Below are 22,230 nucleotides of genomic sequence, written 5' to 3'. Positions count from 1 at the left end.
AGAACATGTTAGGCGGCGGCACTAATGGCTGCACTGATACTTTTTTCCAGTATGTAGGAATTCAGCTATCATTAAAGTAATGCAAAGATTAGCCTCGTTTTCCTGTTTCACAGAACAGGCCAGTACAAAATCACATTAACAGTATGCAGTTACTACACAAGACTCATAATGAGAAGCTTTTTTTTTTTTTTTTACAGCTTGGTTTCTCAGTACAAATACTGGTAGTTGTTAAACAAAGGAAATAATTAGGAAAATGCCACATTTGTCTTAAAAGGTTTTTGTTTATAGGAATACTCCCACAGATATGTCCAAGTGCAACCCCCATCTTCCACCTCCAGTTTGAAAAAAACAACATTTTAATCAGGATTTCGGAAACTGACCATTTTTAAACAAGAAGTTCTTAAGAAATTTGGTCCTTCATGTACAATTCAAAAGAAAGAGAATGTAAGACAAGTGTTAAATTACTGAAATGTCAGCATAAAAAATGTATTTAGGTATAAATATACCATCTTAAAAACTGCCAGTAGCAAAAAGTATTTTTAAGATATCATGAAATAAAAGCTGTAAACAATATTGTGCTAAAAACAATATCAAATCTCAGAAATTAGTATATCAGAAAATTAAGGTAATGTGCAGTTCAGTATACTACAGGTAACACCAGTAAGGGTCTACAGTTTTTTTAATGTACTGGAGAAAGAATTAGACAAAACAAATGGAATCGGTTTAACAACATTTTTAGTCTGAAAAAAGTATTTTAGTTTCCAGAGTTTATGCAATGTCTGCAAGGCCACAGCTTGCACACGTAAATGTACACATCAGCATAGTCTTGGCTTTAATTATGGGATTAAATCCATTTTTGTATCTGCAATGTATGATCTTGTGATGCTCAATCCAGCTTTCCACCACTTTTCCAACATTCCAGCTCTAGGGAGAAAAAACTTCAATATTCGGTGTTTGAGGGAAGCAGAGTATTATATTTGGTAATGATAAGCAGAGATCTTCAAATAAGGCTTTAACTTCACTGTGAGGTTCCAGAAAGAGGTGCTCCTGAATGAAATCTTGTGCCCTGGATCTTGCTGTTTTAAGTAGGTAAAGGATCATCATCCCCTTTGTTACATTTGTGCTTGCAACATAGAACAAATGGTGTCAGAAGAAGAAGAAAAGGTGAAGCCACTAACAGCAGCAAGCCAAACCCTGCAAAAATTCCAACAACCTGAAAGGGCAAATAGTTCCATTAAATATAAATGGAGTTTAAAGTAACATTTTAAAATAGCATTATTACTCTGTAACCAAGAAAACAAAGTGTTGTCTGAATACAATAGAGAAACATTATAGTATTAAGCAATGTTGTAACAGACATGCAATGTATGCAGTATGTGGGAAAAGTACTGCTTCTGATAAGATATGTGTTTGCAGTATTAGTATGAGGCAGCTGCACCTTAAAACATATTTCATAATTTTTGCATTCTAAATGTCAGAGGTCTTATCATTCCATACGATGACATTAACTGGCATTTTTCAAATGCTGCTTGCTACTACTTCCCTTGAAGTGCTGTGTGGCACCACAAAGTTTCTTTCATAACAGTGACATTCATATGTCTATTAAGTATGTTCTTGCATATGAACATGGATATAAAAGAGGACTGTGATTCGGTCTCTGATCACAACCAACGTATTATGTACTCAACACATGAATGCCAAGAAATGCACCTTGAGAGCAAAGGCCAATCTAGGGGACTCACGGGGCATCTTCCTTCTCTTAAACAAGAAGGAAAATAAGCAGTGGGGAAACTGGGCTACTCAACCAACAGACAGGTGCTTAGCAACCAAAAAGGCTTTACACAGGAACTTTAGACACTGCCCTGAAAAATGCCACTTTCTTCAAGGGGAGAGGAGAATCCAGTAACAAGCTGCCTTAGGCTGTTTTTCAAAGGGAATAAATGAAGCTTACTCCACTGTCTATCTTCCTAGCTGGGCCATCAACTGCGGAAAATAAACACTTGAGATGGGGGTACTATCACTGCAGCTTCCATGGGAAAAGTAAGATGCCCAATTAATCCCTGATTAGGGAGAGTCTCCAACATGATCGGGATGATACCAGCCAACAGTCTACCTGGGAGCAGCAGAGTGAAGGTGCTTCCAAACTTGCTAAAAAATATCAACAAAGCCCAACTCCATTAAATGAACAGCCACGGCATTCCAAGAAAGGTCAGGATGTTTAATCACAGCAGGATACATCCCATATAGCTTATGCAATACTGATCTAATGACGAACATCAGCAATTGCAGACATCTTCTAGCAGATATATTTCTCAATCATTGTAAATTATTGAAAATGCAAACTGGCTTTAGACTTAACATTACAGACTGTATGTTACCACAACATACAAATAGTTGAGAAGCATTGTTAACATGAACCACAAATAATTACTGAAAAGTTCTGACCGCATCATTTCTAAAAACTTCTGATCATACAGTATCTGTCAATAGTAACTGTCAGGAAAAGAAGCAAGAACACTAGTTATTTTCCTGAAAGAAAACATGACAAATGTTGCATTACTCAATAAAATAGCTACAACTAGTGATTATAGTGCCTGTGTACTGAATGAGAGAGAGAGAGAAAATGAAATACCAGGATATGCAAGCTCATAATATGGCAATCTCGAATAAAGATAACCAGATAATTCAAAAAGTAGTAGGGACAACAAGAATAAGAATTTTCAAGCATACAAGCTACCAATGCATGTAACTCTATATGAAAAGCAGGTGGAAGCAGCACTGGGTACATTGTGGGGGCTGAGAAAACGATCTTCGCAAATGTGAATGACTGAAGCAATGCTAATTTCATAAACATTAGTTGTACTCTGGCTTAGTAAACAAACCATTTCTGTCAAGGTATTCAAAACCTTACACATTTGGAGAAATTAAAAAAAGAGAAAGCTATTTCATACTTAATCTGTTTGGTTATTTATAAAACAGCAAAATGTCAGTAAGGACTTAAAGTTCAGTGTACGTGACTTAGGTCCTCCCAAAATGAAAATGCTTTATTAAAACATTTTAAAAGGAGTATGCTAAATGGTCTGGTATCTGAGGACCAGAAGCTATGGGTAAGGGTTTTAATTCCTAGAAAGCACTCAAGGGTGGGGCAGTGTCGAATATATGGAACTATGTACATTAAGCAACAGACCATGCTGAAGTGGATAAAAATTTGCTTTACTGAGGCTTGTACAATGATGCTTATAATCTGGCTACTGAACAGACCTACATATTTTGTTTAAAACAGAAATTGAAGCCATTATTATCAATGCTGAAAACAGTAGTCACGAGTGGAAGTTCTCATTCTATGACTGAAATGAACAAATCTTTTGAAGTGGTTACCATGGAAAATGCAAAAATTATCCTAGGAAACACCACCTTCTTTCAATCCTGCATGCAAAATTCTCAGTCAAATTATGGCGTACTTGCTGGGTGCTGACAATACCCCTTCTACTGTTCAGGCTAGGAGTCTTCTACTGTTATTCTTCTTGAAATAAGAATATTCAAAAAAATACAAATGAAGAAACTTTTTACCACAGACATGGCACACAGGGATGGAGCCAATATTGTGGCAAGTAACAGCCTGGGCACTGGAGTAGCAAAGAGAGAGCAAGAGAGGAGTGAAGGGGCATGGCCTTGCTCAACTCTCCCAGAAGCAGGGAGGGTCACAGGTGCTCAGAAGACAGAGAACTGCGATTTCTCCAGTGGAAAACAGGGAAACTACTTTCAGTGCTTAAAGGGGAGTTACTTGCTGGCAATGGGTGAAGTGTAGCAATGTCCCTTGCGGGGTCTATATTACCTGATTGAAAGAAGTTTTCATCAAACACCTTTTCATCGACACACAAATGGCGAACTCTCAAAACTCTGAACAGCCACTTCATCAAATGTTTTCCCAGGGATAAAAATCGCTTAGCCAACCAAATGCCAAACAAACTCTCAGACCCTAAGAAGTGAGGGGCTTCATCCCCCAACCCCCCCCGCCTAAATAAATATACCAACTCCAAGATCTTATTACAGTGGAGAAAAGGGCAAATTCCCAATGATGGCTATGTGTTTTTTTCTCCTGGGAAAAAATTTGCTGAAGTGGTTGTTCGGAGTTTTGGTACTTCACTGTTTATGTGCTGATGAAAAGGTGTTCGATGAAGACGCCTTTTGACAAGGTAATATAGACCCCCCTTGAGGAAATGAGGAAAGACAAGCATGGACAAGTTCATTACATGTCTCTACAAGCTGGGTGCCCACAGGGGGGAAATGTAGGGTCATGCATAAAATCATCTAACCACCCCAATGGATGCTTAAATGACATCCCCTCACAGTCAACACTTGCCTTGGTGATGGGAAATTAATGTGCTGACTGCCCAGGAGAGGGCTGATGGTCACAGGCAGCAGGGGCATTATATGTTATAAAAATTACCTGACATTGCAAGGATTAAGATACAAACTGTAAAAGTGGAGAAATGCTTTTATACAGCTGGCATGTGGTGTCATTGCACCATCATCAGAATGTCTATCACAGAGTATGGACAGGTATGGAAAAAAAATGTATTTATTATTTATTTACATTTGTTGACCGGGAGAGTCCGACTGGACACAGGTCCATTTTCAGCAGAGGCCCGGGGAGAAAAGCTCCACATTAAGTGTTACTGACATTATACAGTTTGAGAAAAATAGAATTAAAAAATGATAGACATTGTTCCAGCTGTAGAACATAATACAAGATTAAAACATAGTTGTAAAACAGCTGTAGAACATAATACAAGTTTAAAACATAGTGACAGATGTTGAACATAATTCATCAGTGGACAACTGAATCAATTTTGTTTGTGAGGTACATAACAGACATTAACACTTGTTGCTACAAGAAGTTCTTACTATGCGGTAAGTAGCGAGGTTTATAAGCAACCAAGCTTGCTAAAATTAATGTAGTTAGTGGGGTGCAGAGAGAAAGGTAGTGGGTGTCAAATGTCTGCTGGAGAAGATAACACAATCATAGGCCCATTAAACAGGGTCAATGATGTTGATCTAGTTTTTCCTGTAAATAGAAACAGGAAGCTATAAAGGGGCTACACTGCAGAACATGCTATTCACTGCAAATGTAAAGTCATGTGTTTTTATTCCTTCCTTTACTATGCTGAGCATTCTTCTATAAGTAGTGCCATTTCCAATAAGTTTCTAAAATGAATATATTTTCACAGGACCAAAGGGAAACTATACTAATGGAATAATGGTGTTTGGATTAAAAATTAAAAAATGATGTTCTGGTTAAGAAATAAGGGAATAAAATGTATGTGGAGTTGTCTTGGAAGAAGCAGCAAAACAGAAACCGTCTTACTGTATCATTAAATCAAAGGAGTAGACCTTGCTGTGTCTATAGCTGGGATCAGCTTTTCTTCCATTTCAGTTTGTCATTTTTCTTGTTTTTTCACATGCAGCAATGTGATATCACAGACTGGCATTAACTGTGGCACCCCTCACTACAACATAAAAGTGCGCCTAGCTTCTGCACTCCCCAGTTAAACTATAAGGTCTGCAAATTAAGTAGAAATGAAGACATGACATCTTACCAAATGCTCTCTCTCAGTATATATCAACATGACTTACATGGATCTTCACCATCAAAAAATGGATAAAGGTGGTCATCAAAGCACAAGATGATGGAGGGAAGAGTATCAGAGTCTGACCAAAGAATGTCTCTTCATAGGCAGATACTATAAGAATGCATCTATTACAAGTATCATCAGTAACAATTCCTGGACATTATACGTTTGGAATGAATCCCAAGCAGTACATAGGGTTACCACCTGTCCCACTTTACGAGGGACAGTCCCCTTTTTGGGCAGTTGTGTCCTGAAAAAAAATTGTAAAAATGGCAAATGTCCTGAGATATTAGGACAAAATTATTTCCTATAGTTTATGTAATACTTGCATAAACAGTTATTCTGCATCTGAAACACCTAAATGTTACAAGAAACAGAATAAGCAACTAAAATGCTACAAGAATAAGCTTTTATTTAGGCAAAGAAGTGAAGTTCTGTCTTTTGTACTGGCCGTGGGTATGTTTCTGCCTGCCAAATCTGATGTTTGTACCAAAAATGTCCCATTTTGGGCATTTGAAAAGCTGGCTTCCCTAGCAGTAAATCCAATAAGGTGCAGTAAGCATGAGGACAGATGTGAGAACGAAGATTCAGAAGTCTGAGACATCAAGTACTGTGATTCAAAGAGGCCCAACTACTACAGCTGTTGTTTAGACAAAGTTTGGTGTGAACACAGGACAACATATTACAACACATATATACAGTGGAGACATTCTTAAAAATGAACTAGAAGATGCCATACCACTAATGAACTGACCTTTGTCCACAGCATTTTCCAATGGGCAGTAATCTACTCGATGGTGAAATCAAGCTCAATTGAGAATTTATTTTGAAATGGTTAGTGTGGTAACTGCCTTTTCTGTCCTCACTTTCAAAATGAATACAACAGATTATTTCCACTTTTTAACGGGTCTACATCACATAATCGAAAGCTGATAACTCCGAAGCTCAAAACCGCAAACTTCAAACCTCGAAAGCTGACATCGAATCCACCAAAAAAACCCCCTAATTACCCAAAACAAAAAACAAAATGCTCTATGTAGGGGGCAAGCCCCCCTACACCCCCTGCTACTTAAATATACCAACTCAGAGATCGCACTACAGTGCAGTACAGGGAAATCTTCCCTTCCCGCACTCTATGGCGATCACTGTTCTACGTTATTGAACTTAGAGGTTTGAAGTTTGGAGTTATCAGCTTTTGAGCTTATGATATAAACCCCTTTTTAACTAGTATAGTCCTACTGAGCTAAAGCCCATTTTCAGAGGAGGCCTGGGAAGAAAAACTCCAAGTAAAGGTACACTGACGACACTGCATCAGTGGAACAGTTCTGAAACTGTAAGACAGCATAAAGTAGTAAAGACATATCACTGTGAAAGTGGACAGAATTATACACAGGTTCACAGCTATGTACCAGGCTAATGACCATGGTGGCCTTTTTAAGCCTTGCCACTCATTCCATCTCCCTGACAGGTTCTGGTACCCTAGGTAATGTAATCAGGGGCTCAGAAGATGAAGCATTTACAGCCTTCCTGTGCCCATTACAGACATAGGTGTTAAACTGGGGTGAATTAGACATGTACATAGATTCATAGGTGTTTACTAGGCTAATGGCCCTGGAGCCGTTACAAGCCTAGCCCATAGGATTAGCCTGACATTGTGCCACCTGACCTTAGTTCCCAGTGTCTCTGTCGAGTAGAGCCACTTGAGTGATTCCCGGGGTGAATTTTCTATTTCCCATCCACTCATCAAGATTTCTCATGAAGAGGGCCAGTGAGGTGCTCTGTTTGACATGTATGGGAAGTCTATTCCATAGCATGGGCAGTCTCTGTGTTATGAACCTGTCCCTCTAGCACATTCTGTTGATTGTGGTAATGAGGTTGAGGTCTCTGGAGAGTGTGGTGCAGTGGTGCAGAGAGATTGGGATTTCTTTAGATGTATCATTTCTAACAGAGATGGATCAGACATGGTTTTGTAAGTCAAGCAGAGATCGCCTCTAAGTAGGCGATATGAGACAGAGAATAGTTGGAGTTTTTTGAGTCTGTCCATATAGGACATGTTTACAGCCTAGGATCCTCTTTGTGAGGTACTTCTGCAGCCTCTCCAGTTGTTTCAGATGTCTAGTGAGGTACATGCCAAATGGGGCATTGTACTCGATGACTGGCCTAATGAGGGAAGAGTAGAGGGAGACAATAACCACTTTCTTCCTGGATGTAAAACCCTTAGTAATGAGATGTGCCACATAGAAGGACTTTCTGACCACAGTGACAATGTGGTGGTCAAAAGAGAGGTTGCTGTCAACCTGTGTTCCCAGACCTCTTACAATGCCTTCTGTGTTCAGTGAACTACCATCGATGTGGTAATTCATGGGAATTGGGTTTTTCCCAAAGGGGATGACGACATTTTTTGGCATTGAGCTCAAGGCCATGGTTCTGACACCAGTCGTCATTCTCAGTGAGGCCTTTCTGTAGGACATCAACATCACTTGGGGAGTTAAGAATTATTTGGGAAGGGGGTCATACACTTCCTAAGATAGGAACAATGCCACTGAACCAGTGAGTTTTAACCAAAGAGGTTGGGTATTGTCTCTCAAAACAACAGAGAACAGGGTTCTCCAGAGATGGGTGGTGGTTGAGCATTCATTTAAAAAAAGTGTTTAACCAACTAATGCTAGGCCACCACCATGCTGCTCTCCACATATAGTCACAAAAGGCTGACACTGCACTCTGACCATGGATTAAATGAGACATTAGTTACAGAGAAGCCTGAGATATAGGATAGGATAACCTCTAAAGTAACAAAATGTACAGGTATCCAGCACTGCACTGACCAACACTGAGGACCTCTTTCACCTGCCACTGAAAGTTGTCAGGAGGGGGATTTCTGCTGGCTTCAATTACTTCTGACACCATCAAAAGAAGTTTCAGTTGCACCAGTGAGTTTGCAAACAGACCTATGTTTGTCTAGCATTAGTACAGTTTTCCATATAACGAAATAACATGAAACCACACACATCTTGGCCACCCAGTGGTGTAATAAGAACTACGACTAGTCTTCATTCCCTTAACATATGAGGCACAGAACCACTGGAAATGCCATAAAGGTGTCTGAAGTCTCTTTCTGGACAGAGAATGTTTGCACCACAGACTACTATTTGCCTAGCAGCAAAGCATTTGATGGAGATAATTGAATTTTCCACAGTGGTGAACAGGGTGATTCTTATTTGCCCCAGTTGTAGAAGACACAATCACTGAAGTAGTAATAGCAGCACTTGAAAAACTAATAGTGCATATTCCTTGCTGATTTTGATTCTGCTAAAGCCACTGACACTATTCCACATTAAGGAATACTTAACATATTAATGGCATTAAATGTCAATTCACCTACAACTCAACATGAAAAAAAAAAATTATGCAAGATGCATGACTGAGCTCGCTAAATGTGTGTCCCAGGCTATGCCCCTAGCCTTAAGCAGCATCCCATCACCACCCAGAATGATAACTCAAGACAAACAGAAAATAACTTTAAGAAGTGGCTTAGTTTCTGGTGTCATTTCAAGGGGATCCAGTGCCCGACAGCCTAGAAGGACATGATTGACAGACCACGATGCTTTGCCAGAAATGGCATTCATCTGTCTCCCCTGGCTTCAGGCTTCTGGCAAAGGCTCGTGCCTTTTTTAGGCAAAGTCATGTGCACAAAATTACCAGCACGAAAAATTATACTTAACGAAATTTAAAGGTCATGCTGCTAAATGTTAGGAGTCTTAGCATGAAACTGCACTCATAGCAAGCATTCCTTGCCTTGGAGGATGCTGACATTTGTACAGTCACTGAAACCTGGTTCAAAGCTATGGAGAGCACCCCATCCTTAAAAGTTACTCATCCTACCATACTTTCAGACCCCAAATGGAGGGCTATAAAGCCAAAGGAGGTGGAGTTTCAATATTTAGCGAAGACATGCACACCTCCAGGCTGGTCAAATGGTATGACGCCCAGGAGACACTCCGAGTGCAAGTTAACTGTTGATAAAACACCTATTCAAATCATAGCTAGCTACAGACCCCCAACCATGACTCAGGACCCCCACTCCACCTATCTGGACTGACTTGAATCCATCAAGATTCAACCCTCTACCCTCATCCTGGGTGACTAACTATCCAACCATAGAGTGGAAGACCTATTCTAGCCCAAACATGAATGCCCATAGATTCCTCGAATTTGTCATTGTCACGCATTGGATCAGCTGGTTGACACCCCTATGAGAGGTGAAAATATCCTGGACCTGGTCCTAACCAATATGAGTAACCACTGTAGCACCCCTACAGTGTCATCCCTCCTTGGTAAGATCCAACCATAAAGTGATCACTTTTGAAGTCACCATCTCCCCTGACCCTTGTGAGAGTCAAACAAAAAAACTTTGCCAAAGCTGACTACAATCTTCTCAGAGCAGGTATAAGCAGTTTCACAGCCACAGTCCCTTCAGTTGGAACTAGTTCTAATGCCTTAGCCTAAAAACATGTCTGGTTGACAGTAGCAATAAACTCTATAATAAAAGGAAAAAATTGCTGCCCAAGACCAAGAAGGAGCAGGTGCAAAATTGAAAACAATCTCTCCTTTGTCTGAACAAGCAAATAAGGTCACTGGTGAAATCCTCTAAGGCTAACTTTGAATTCAAATTGGCCATATCCACTAAGGACAATCACAAGGCCTTCTTCACATTATGTCCGCAATCTCAAAGGTAAAACCCAAATCTGCTCTGAACTGGTGGTCAATAACACCACATACACAAACGCCATAGATATACCCAACCAGCTGGCAGACAGGTTCAGTGAAAACTTCACCCCCCTGTTCCTCCCAATCAGTAAACCAGGACATTCCCAGCACCTGCCCCTCTCCCCTCATCACCAGGGAGCAGGTCTTTAATGCCCTCTCAAAGGCAAAAAATACAGTCTCCATGGGACCTGATAACATCCCTGGCTGTATCCTTCATGAACTTAGGCTTGAGCTCTCAGCTCCATTAGGCACCCTATTCAACCAAAGCCTGAGCACCAGATTCATCCCAGCTGAATGGAGGAAGCCACTGTCATCCCTCTACACAAAGGCGGAGTGTCCACTGACCCAGGCAATTATAGGCCCATCAGCCTAACTAGCCTGATCTGCAAGGTCATGGAACACATTATCATGGACCTTATAAACAAGGACAGTGACAACCTCCAAGCACTTGACCCCACACAGTTTGGTTTTGTCAAAGGGAGATCATGCTTGTTAAACTTGGTTGACTTCTTTGAAACAGTCACCAAAGCCATGGACGAGGGGAAGGTGGTGCACATCAACTATCTTGACCTAGCCAAAGCCTTCAACACTACTGCCCACTTGAGCATAACAGATGAACTCTCCCAGCCATGCATCAACCCATATGTTACCAGATGGGTAGCTAACTGACTCACTGACAGAACTCACTCAGTCAAAACAGGGGAAGCCACCTCTAGTAGTAGACCCATAATGAGCGGTGTACCCAAAAGATCTGTCTTGAAGTCTCTACTGTTTGGGATATACTTTTCTGAGGTGCAAGCCAAAACCAGTGTCTGTGTCTGGACCAAGTTTAAATTTCCCTAGTGATGTGAACATCCTCCAAGAGGGCCTTACCCAAACTGACTGGTGCTAGAAGCATGGTCTAAAACTGAATGCCAAGAAATGCATTATCCCCTTTGGGGAAAATGCCATCCCCACTAATTATCACATTAATAACAACGTACTAAGCATGCAATCAGTCGTGAGGGACTTGGACACCCAGGTTGACAGCAACGTGACTTTTGATCACTCCGTTGTACGAAGGCTTTCTTAATGGCCCACCTCATAAACAAGGGTATTTCATCCAGGAACAAGGAGGTCATAACATCCCTGTACTCCTCCCTTATCAGACCCATTATCTAGTACAATTCCCCCTTTGGCATGTACCTTTGCCAAGCACATGCAGCAGCTGGAGAGACCAGAGTTCCTGACCAGGAAAATCTAGGGTCTCAAACACCTATCCCATACAAATAGGCTAAAAGCCCTGTCCCTCTACTCAGTCTCATACAGACTGCTCAGAGGTGACCCGTGTCTAGCATACAAGGCCATCTCAGACCCAACCGTGATGGAGATGCTGCATATCCTTAAGTCAAACTCCACTCATGCAACCCGCACGCAAAGCCTTAACCTGGTCCGTGACATTAACAAAACTTGTTGGCAGGATAGGTGTGTGTTCCAAAGACTCCCCATCTGTGGAACAGACTCCCTCTCCATGTCAAGCAGAGTACCTGTCTAGCTCTATTTAAGAGAAACCTGGATGACTGGATGGGAAACAGAAAATACACCTCTGGGATCCCACCTGTGTCCCTGCTGGACAGGGAAACAGGTGCTGACTTTGAGGGAACATGGGTGAAATTCTTGGCTAGGCTTATAAGGGCCCCGGGCCAATAGCCTACTATCATCCCATGAACCTCTGAACAATAGAAAACACTGCAGGGGTTTGTCTGTCAGAGGTATCTCTACATAACTCTGTACTGGGGTAATTTCTTTTTGGTCTGTTCTCAGACATAAAACTGGGAAATTTATTATGAATAGCAGAATATGCCGGTGTCTGCAAACTAGGTAACATAACTTCAATAAAAAGGTGCCAATATACTCCAAGATAATCTATAAAAATACACACTTGGTCCAGTATTAATGATTTATCCCTTTTTAATGTCAGCAAATGTAGTATCATAAAACTTTAAAAAAGGACAAATTATAATTACATAATCAAATCATAAATGACACCACCATTAAAAGGATAGCATGTACTAATAAAGTGCAAGTTTTGAGTTCTGCATGTCTTTACTTTAATATGATTTCACTTCGTTTACCTTGTAGTTACAGTAAAGCTCCACTTTCTACAGATCTTCCTTAGCATGCCCTCTGACATCACAGCAGTGATTCTACAATACTTGAAATTAATCCGTTTTAAAGTGCATTACAGTGCACATTGTAAAGTATATGCACTGTCAGAAGCACATTAACTTTGAGATCCTCATTTTACTGCTTCATTGTGGCTTTTCTTGCCTACCATGACTCAATTTTAGAGATATAGCAACAGCTGGCAATACAAGTAATTGATGTAAATTAATATTCTGTCTGTAACAGATTATTACTACAAAACTATTGCAGCAATACTACAAATGGATTTAACAGTTGGATTTTACAGTAAAACAAACTGATCCAATATGTCCACAGATAACTAATGGTCTATGGACAACAGTAGATAATTTAATCTTTGACTAATGTGCAACTGCCAAAGTCAGAAAAGAATATTCCACACTCATCTGCTTTTAAACAGCATGTCTAAACACTACAAGGAGATCTGCATTTATATTTCACCAATCTAACCCACTCTTGAATGCAAGGCTGCATTTTTGTAGCATTTGAACAAGCCTTCTGGAAGAATATGGATGGATACAATGGTTGCTTACTAAAAGAATGTACAGTAATGAAAAAACAGTGTTGGGGGAAAAGGTTTCATTAACTATCATAACATTTTGCTTCTTACTAGTACTAGAGATGACCTCCATCTGGTCTATTAGGCAATGTCTGATCTGGTTGAATATACAAGTCTAAGTTGAAATGTAACATCTGCAAAACAAACACCACGTCTGGGAACCAAACACCAACAATACAAATCAATAGAAAAAAAAATGATAGCTGCATTACACAACACTTTCCAGTATTTGGGAATAAGATTCCTCTTGTAAATGGAAATCAGTAACCAACTTCCTTCAAAAGTAATGCATCAGGAACAGAAAATACCAACATGTAGTAATGCTAAAAAACTTTCTGAAGGCTAGTAGGTTGTCATTTTGACAATCAAGTGTATGAATCTGTTACGATCTACATCAGGCATGGCTTCTGAATCTGCAGCTGCAGAAGAGGACTGGGGAAATAACTCAGATGTTCTCCAACATTGTTCCCTTGCCAGGGATGTAAACTGCTGAGAGATAATGATGTCCCTTGTATACTGCTCCATTCCACACAATTACCACCCCTTTGCACTGACCATGGGTGGGCAACAATTTGTCCTACTGCTTGTGTACTAACTAGATTACAGAGGCCCTGTAAACTACTTTTTGTCCAAGACCTTTAGTGTAGGTATACTGTATATGGCCGATTGAAACCCCTTCTACAAGGATGGATCACTTGCTCTGAACTGCTGAAGAATGCAAATAAGCACCCTTCACAAGGAAAAGGGTTTCAGGAATCAAGTGTGTTCAAATCAGAACAAGTGACTGATTTGACTGCAGAAATGGCAAGCCTACTAGACTCTGGTCAAGACAATTTACCACTCCAAGGACTGGTAACAGGGGTCTGATGGCAGGTTATCCATGACTATGTGGGGACATGCAACTACCGAAAACACACACCAACTTCTACACCTGCATCTTCAGGCATGCAAATGGAACCATGAAGATCACTGTGGCGGTTAAGTACTGAAAATACATGGACACTGTTGTGAGCACTCCTGAGTGTGTCGTCCCTTGGATAAGATGTTAAACAGAGGCTCCACCTATCTGAGCTGATGGTAGTTTAGGAGGATGTAAAAGTTCCCAAATTCTTTGATGACCTGGCCAAATTTCCCCTAGTCTGAAAGAAAAGTACCTCAGGCCTCCACTGAAGAGAGGCTACTGGTCTAGTGGGATTAACTCAGAGTGTAAATAACTAAAAAAATAATCACAGCTTGATTCACCGCTGCACCCTTACTCAGGCTACCAAACTCATCAAGTCCTTGGCTCTCTCTAGGTACAAGAGTAAGTTCCACTGTAGACTGTACAGCTCCTATACCAATGAAAGCAATCCTCTTAGATGCTGTCACAGAGAACGTCTCATCCATGGTCACTCAAAAGGACTGCAACCACTGGAACATGCACCGTAAAGACCCTACCAGGGAGTACTTTTTAATGCTCTCCCTATCTGCCTTACCAACCATCAAGCCTCCCCTAACAAGCTTCAGTCCATTTGATTCTTAATGGTGAGTGATTTCCTGGATCCTGTAGGGGGAGAGTAGTCTGGAGGGGGGGGGGGCATTTAGACAGACATTGTGGGAGTTTATGTTATGTTAACCCATCTATGACAACTATTTTCATCAGCCCTAACCCAGCATGTGAGTGTGGAAGGGTAGGTTGGCCAAAATGTCTCATGTACTCATTACTCCCTACTTCTGTGAGTACACACTTCCACATAATCACTAATACGGGATAACAATGACCAAGCAGTAACTTGGTGAGCAGTAAACCCCCACGGTGTCTACTACACTGCTGACTCTCCACTGCCAGACTGTGGGTGTTGCACATCCTACTCTCATGCTTTTCCTGCAGTACGGCCCTGCCCAACTTCACCTGCCAGCATCGGCATTTGCCTGAAACTCTAATCGAACTTGTATCACCTGCGCCACAGTCAGAACTGTATCTCTTGGTGATATCAGTGCTGGTGTACTAGCAGGGAATACTTTAACAGGGCAGTACATCCAGAGAATGGAAAACATTAACAGCCTTCTCTTGAACGTCTTCAGACACTAAGGCCATATACCTTAGTAAACACTCTGGGTAAAGAAGAAATGTTCAAAAGCCAACATCTTGCACTGAAACTGAATCAAGTTTCCTGTGTGTACCCCAAATACTGATATGCCAGACATCATCAATCATGTCCAGTGACACTTTCTCAATGCCCTGTGGTAATAGGGAATGACTGCACCAAATAAGTCACCATCCAGAACCTAATATACCATATGTTACAGTTATGTTGCCATAATTCAATATGGAAACTACCTATACCTTTTAGAACTAGAAAGAGGTGACAGAAGAACATTTGGCTTTATTCTGAAGAATTGCCTTTATACAATTTTTAAACAGTACAACCAGAGGATACTCCAAGAGCTCTGTATAGCCATATTGGTCTCAAGCTCTTTTCTGAGTAGATCCCAAGAGTTCAAGGACACTGTCAGCTGCAGCCATGTATATAACCCTGTAGTTAGTGGCGATAGCCACCAAAGCCAAAGCAGATAGACAATTGCACCTGCTCTCCACTCCAGTTCAGGATCATATTTGACTGTTTCAATGTGACCAAATGGGTCATCCTCTTTAGCAGCTTGGCTGGCACATGACAGGGCAAGACTAGGCGACACCTTAATGCTAGCCTTGATCTGCAAGGGGCTTCCTTCACTTTGAGGGTAGTTGTGTCAGGACCTGCTTCCTATTTAACAGATCAAAAATCATGGCCTGACAACTCTAGCGGACAATCCTCCTGTAAGGGCATCTAGGATGGACAGTCTCAAACAAGATTGTGTAGATGCAGTTGTTGGCTTTTGACCACAGCCAACACATGGTCACAAAAAGCTGCAGTGAGCTATGTGAAGACTGCTCAGGAAGATATGGATAAGATCTCAATTACCTTCATCTTGAAGCCCAGAATCAAGTTGACAGGAAACAGCTTCTCCATTGCGTGTCCCCTTGAAAATGTGACATACAGACAGGTGAAACAAATACCAGAGAGCTTCGCACTCAGATCTGGCTAAAAAGTAAACTCTCTTACGGACCATCCCTAAGGTTTTAGAATCCTTGTCTGGCAGTAAGGTGATAGAATGGTTTCTGGGCCCCGTGCTGGACCAAGGAGATCAATTTTATCTGTGGCTGCTGGGTCAAACACTCCCTCTACTCAGCTAAGGGACAACTGAAAGCATCCACCTTGTTTGGACCAAAGGAATATATTCTAGCGCTTTTAGGCTGTAGTTGGGCATCTCTGATGACTGTTTCCACAAATATGTCAACTTAAGGCGCTGCCTCCTTCTTTCCACATATTTATCCATATCTGAGACAATGGCCATGAATCCTCACACTCAAAACAGGATATTAAGTGTGAAGGAATCTCCAGAACCCCAAAAGTTCCAGGGACAAACTTGGGTGGTAACATGATGGGTGCACACAGATCATCAGATGGTAGGGATCTGAAGCCTAAAATGTGCCTGGAAAGAGTTGGCATGAAAACATGAGAAGCCTACATCATGTCCTTTAGCCATATCCCCACACCTAAAATTTCCACATCCACTAGGCCACAATTATCAGTTTTGTAGTCTAGGTTCTGAAGCGTGAACACTAATAAGTAGACCAGGTTCCAGGCTAAGCACACTTAACCTGGGACATTACACCCTGATAAACCCAGTACACAGTTCATTGAAGGACAGTTCTTAGACTTGAGTACCATAGACCAATGGCTGGGTGACTTCAGAGATTACATCTTGGGATCAATTTAGTCACAAGCATTCTCTAGTACACAGCAATTCAATCAGAATGTGGACACAACCTATACCAGAATACAGTTCAGAGTGCACATCCAGTAGCCCCCTTCTGTGTTTGCTGAAGTGCAAGAGAGGGTTAAGCACAGCCCCTGCTAATTGAGAAGAAGCTCCACATGTATGGGAATACTGCAACATTTCAAAAATTGGTTAATTTCTAAGAAGGCTTTAATAAATCTTGTGTTCTACTACTTTGGTCTTCTGACAATGCTCTGGGAAAGATACAGAGTTGTACATGCTCTCTTCCGATCCTCACATGAGGAAACTTCAGCCATTGTCATTTTTGTGGTATAAAGATAGGCCTCAGACTTCATCCTGCACCATCTTTGACTATTGAGGCTAAATCTCTGGTACTTTTGACAGTCCTTCACTTCATGCACCTGTCAAAGATGGTAAAGGCAATGCCAACAGTAGAGGGTGCTGACTCTTACCTGTCTGCCAACTTTATATTTATATTTGTTTTTAAACATCTAACATGGGAACTTTTTACCAGCATGTGACTTGACAGATCCAAACTCTGAGTTACAAAAAGAAGCTAAGGAACAGAGTGGTTGGGTACAGTCTTATATAGAGTGCATGAAGTTGCAGTACATGCCAGATATAGGGTACACACACTCCTGACAGCAGGCATGCCTCAGAAGCAAATAAAAAAGCTGTAATGGAATACAGGATGAAACCCATCAAACACTTGCAAAGCAGAGTCCCCAATTTTATGGATGTATGAACTGAAACTACACCAAAAATGTATCGGACATATTTCTTAAGACTGTGACAAAATGAGAATTGCATGTTACAGTAGCAAGGAGAATCTCATATTGCTCCTACATGCCATTTTTATATTCCTTTTGACATTCTCTCTAACATACAGTTTTCCTTTCTTCTTACCTTTGGAACTCATCACAGTCAGAATCTAACTAAAATGGTCCTTACTACTTAGTAGTCCCCTGATTTTCTTTTCTTAAATTGCTAATTTTTTGTCCTTTTTTGCTAATGTGACTACAGACAACTGTATAATCAGTATTTCGATCTGAAAAATTACACATTTTTATGAACAGTTTTCAGCAAGAACAACATATCTGCCTTGACATACACAGCTATCCAGCATACAGATGAACGCAGTGCTCTCTGATAAAACATAAACAAACAAGCCTGTATACTTTCATCTACACAACATAATGGAATGTGCATCTCTGCACTGGTTGACCAATTTAATTTATTCATGTAACCAAGTATTTAAATGGTTATCACAGGTCCTTTTCAGCCAAGACCAGAGCCACATAAGCAAAGGTAATATTTTAGGAAGTAGAAAGGAACTGGAGTACCTACAGAAAACCTATGCAGACACAGGGAGAAAATGCAGACTCTACACAGTCATTACCTGACATCAGGAATGAATCCTACATCTGCAGCTGTGAGGTGTAGATCTTAACCAGTGACCCATCATGCTGCCAACTTAGGAAACTGATTACAATTAATTTTCAGGGAAGAAATGAGTGAATCCATTTCACATCCTTAAGAAACCCATTAATAATTGTTCTTTAAAAAGATAACTAAACATATTGCACAAAAATTGAGATGTGTCTAATATCTTATTTCCAACATGGATTTCTTTAATTTCTTGAACTAAAGACTACCATACAACACACTTGAGTATTTTATATTCAAGTTTTGCACATTTATTTTTTTTAACTTTTGATAATCAAAGCAGTCTCTAAATGCAGAGGCTAGTATAAATGTATGCTGGACTGACCTCCACTTACTGTAACAGCACTGAGCGAATATTAACTTTGCAATGAAAAATCTGTAAAAATATAGCCACACTGCTGAGAGAAAGTGGCTTATGTCAGACAATGATTTTATAAAATTCCTCAGGCTACTTTCCCCAATAAAGTTCACTGCACAGAGAGACTTTTCCTTTGCTTAGAGGTGGTGGGTGGATGGGGGGGTAAAGGTTGCAGAGCTTCCTGCATGCAAAGTCTCAAAATTGATGTTCGCAGAAATTTTGCATCGCTGGTTAAACAGTTGATGTCTTAAATAGGAGCTGCACAATTGGTTTTTATAGAAATGACTAAGACCTAGTCAAACTACATACTACACTAACAGCTATGACCTAACATATGATGATAAAACAAGCATCCAGGCATCTTTCCATAACATACCTCTCAATGTCTTAGAACAAGAAACCTGGACAAAGCCATAAATAAAAGTAGGACAAAGGCCCAAAAATAGGGACAATTTTTAAATATTGCTCTTATAAAGTTAGAAAGTTGATAGAACAGGTTGTGCATTATCATGAATTTTCTGAAGGGTATGAAGTCTGAAACTCAAATGTCTGCCATTACTTTCTAACTTCAGTCTTTAATGGTTTGCCAGAAAACCACAATTTTATAAAAAAACAGACCAAAAATCTGGATAGTCTGCAAAAATCTGTACAGTTGAGAGGTATGTTTCGTAACTTTAAATACAAATTGCTAATGGGAGTCTTGATGACGCCCCTTCTATGTCACTTTCATGATTTGTATAACCACTTGAATTTTCTTCCTGCTTATGTGCTTACTTAATGCATACATGGGAGAAATTACTTTTAAACTCAGATGTCTGAATAACAGTGTCATTGTTAAAGTCATCAAGAATAAACAGAACTTGGCTGCAGGCACAAACCTGTCATTCGGTCAAATTTCAAGAGCAGCTGGATACCTTAGACAAAGTGCAAGATGACATCACACACCAAGGATATCAGATGGAAACTTGTCTGTAAAGGAAGGACAACCACTAGCACAAACTTCAGTTCCTGCAGGGAGCCACCAAATGTACTAAAACCACTATTCTAACTAACAGCAGGGTCTCCTTAGAAATTCCAAGCACATAAGGAAAACACAGCAGCAAACTAATGTGTATCTAACCTTCAGGCTACCTAAAAGAGTGAACAAAGGAATGTGACTTTCTAACTGTAGTACAGCATTTCAATTGTACAGAAAGTATTCGGGAAGACTTATTTTTGTTTTTATTACCCAGGATTCAGGTATCAGGTATTGGTCCTTCTAAGGGTAACAACATATGTCTGAACCACCTGTGGCAGCTTAATGGTGTTACTTCACTTATCTGTCTCATAGACGTACATATATTTGTATATCTCTCTCTCTCCTTTACTTTACTGATGGACAGGACAGGTACTGCTATTTTAGCAAGGTCTTCTGCAAGCAGCAGCTTTTCTGAGTATGGTATTGTATTTCACCTCCTCAATGAGCATCAGGAGAAATGCAACTAGTTTTAGTTTTCATTTTTTTATTAAGAGGCCTTCAGGGCAGCCATGGTGGTGCAGCGATTAGCATTGCCACTTCACAACAAGAGGTTCTCCGGTTCAATCCTCGGCTGGGGTGCCTTCTGTGCGGAGTCTGCATGTCCTCCCTGTGGTTGCGTAGGTTTCCTCCCACATCCCAAAGACATGCTGTAGGTGGATTGGACACTAAATTGGCCCTAGGTGTTGGTGCATGCATGTGTGTGCCTCCTGTGGAAGGTTGGGCACCAGGTTGGCAACTAGACACCGTAAAAATCCACTGCCAATCATGAGCTTACAGGTGATCTGCTGTGGCGACCCCTAACCAGGAAAAGCTGAAAGAAGAAGATGATTAAGTGGCCTTCAGATGTCAAATGGTTGCTATCTTGTGAATAAAACTAAGTTCCCTCGATCTGCTCAAGTGTATTTCACTTTTTTCTCTCTTTTTCTTATATTCTATTTTTCCCTCTCATTCACTACACTGTTGGATAGGGACAGTCTTCCCTGCAAGTGGTAGTGAGTGTACATGCCACTCATTACTGGGAACACAAAGACACAGCTTTGCACCACGAGTCACAGGACCCAGGAAGTCAGAATTGGGGAGTCCACCTCTACAAAGAGGCCAGTCACAAGTGGAGTCCCTCAGGGATCAGTCCTTAGACCGCTCCTTTTTGACATTTACTTCTCAAGTCAAGGCCAATGTCAGTGGTCTGTGGCTGACTAAATTTGCAGATGACTGCTAATTAGGAGCGGTCATTGATTCTCACACTGACACAAATGTTCTCCAGGAGGGGCTGACACAGAAAAACAACAGGTGTCAGAGCCATGGACTAAAACTAAATGCCAAAAAAATGCATAATAATATCCTTTGGGAAGTCAGCCATCCCTGATAACTACCATACTGACAATACACCCCTTAGAGATGACCCAGTAGTCAGGGACTTAGGGACACGCACAGATTTGAACATCACGTTTCTGCAGTGGTGAGGAAATCATTTTATGTTGCACAACCTATAAACAAAGATATGGCATCTAAGTCCAAGGAAGTCATTACTTCACTGTATTCACCATTCATCAGATCTATCATAGAGTACAATGTCCCCTTTGGTATGTACCTAAACAGGCATATCCAACAACTGGAATGTCCACAGAGGTTCCTCACTAAAAGAATACAGGGCGTAAGTAAAATGTTCTATGCAGACTGCCTCAAGGCCCTATCCCTGTATTATGTCTCCTGAGGCTTGTGAGGGAGATCTATGCCTGGCATACAGAGCACTGTCAGACCCCACTCTGATGGACCTCCTGCATATCCACAAAACAAACAGCACCAGAATTACCCTTTCTAAAGGCTTAGACCTTGCCTGGGATATAAACAGGACCTGCTGGAGAGATAGGTATGTATCCCAGAGACTACCCCCATCTATGGAACAGCCTTCCCATCCATGTGAAGCAGAGTGCCTCCCTAACCCAATTCAAGTGCAACTTGGACAACTGGATGGGAAACCGGAAATTCATCCCTGGTTTGGCACCTATGTCTCTAATGGACACAGGTAACCTGTAAATGGTTCATCTCCCAGGCCCATGCTTACACCTTATCAAGGGTATCAGAACTTGTCAAAGATTTGGGATGCATGGCTAGGCTTAAAAAGGCCCTTGCGGTCATTAGCCTAGTAAACACCTATGAACCTACAATGAGAGAATAGAAGGCCCATATATTTCTGATTTTTCACTGCACTTCTGCTGAAAAAATTTGTTTTACTGTCAATATGGACATTCTTTATTTCAATTTACAAGTCAGGCAGTTTTATATCGCCTAAAATTTTGTGGGTAATTTCACTTGTTCTGCATTTTCAGGGAAATCATACATTTACTTTATTTCATGGAAATCATACATTTAGTGTATTTCCTGCTTTAGTGTCTCTTTACGGATTACTTTGGTGATCCAGCTGCTGTGTTCCAGGCTGTGA

General features: G+C 40.8%; 1 protein-coding gene across 3 annotated transcripts in view; it reads right to left on the bottom strand.

The window, feature by feature from the left end:
• Nucleotides 1–261: 261 nt before the first annotated feature.
• The window catches only part of RNF144A (ring finger protein 144A), a 731,556-nt gene continuing 709,587 nt past the window's right edge, over nt 262–22,230 (bottom strand). For all 3 annotated transcript variants that reach the window (XM_044070579.1, XM_044070569.1, XM_044070560.1), the window contains one exon: nt 262–1,213. In XM_044070579.1, the coding sequence (XP_043926514.1) occupies nt 1,082–1,213 (132 nt within the window). In that variant the 3' untranslated portion in view covers nt 262–1,081. The remainder of the gene's footprint in view (nt 1,214–22,230) is intronic.

Source organism: Protopterus annectens, chromosome 1.part0, assembly GCF_019279795.1.
Source record: "Protopterus annectens isolate FY-2018-M chromosome 1.part0, PAN1.0, whole genome shotgun sequence".
Lineage (NCBI taxonomy): Eukaryota > Metazoa > Chordata > Ceratodontiformes > Protopteridae > Protopterus > Protopterus annectens.
This window is presented reverse-complemented; position numbering and strand designations above follow the sequence as displayed.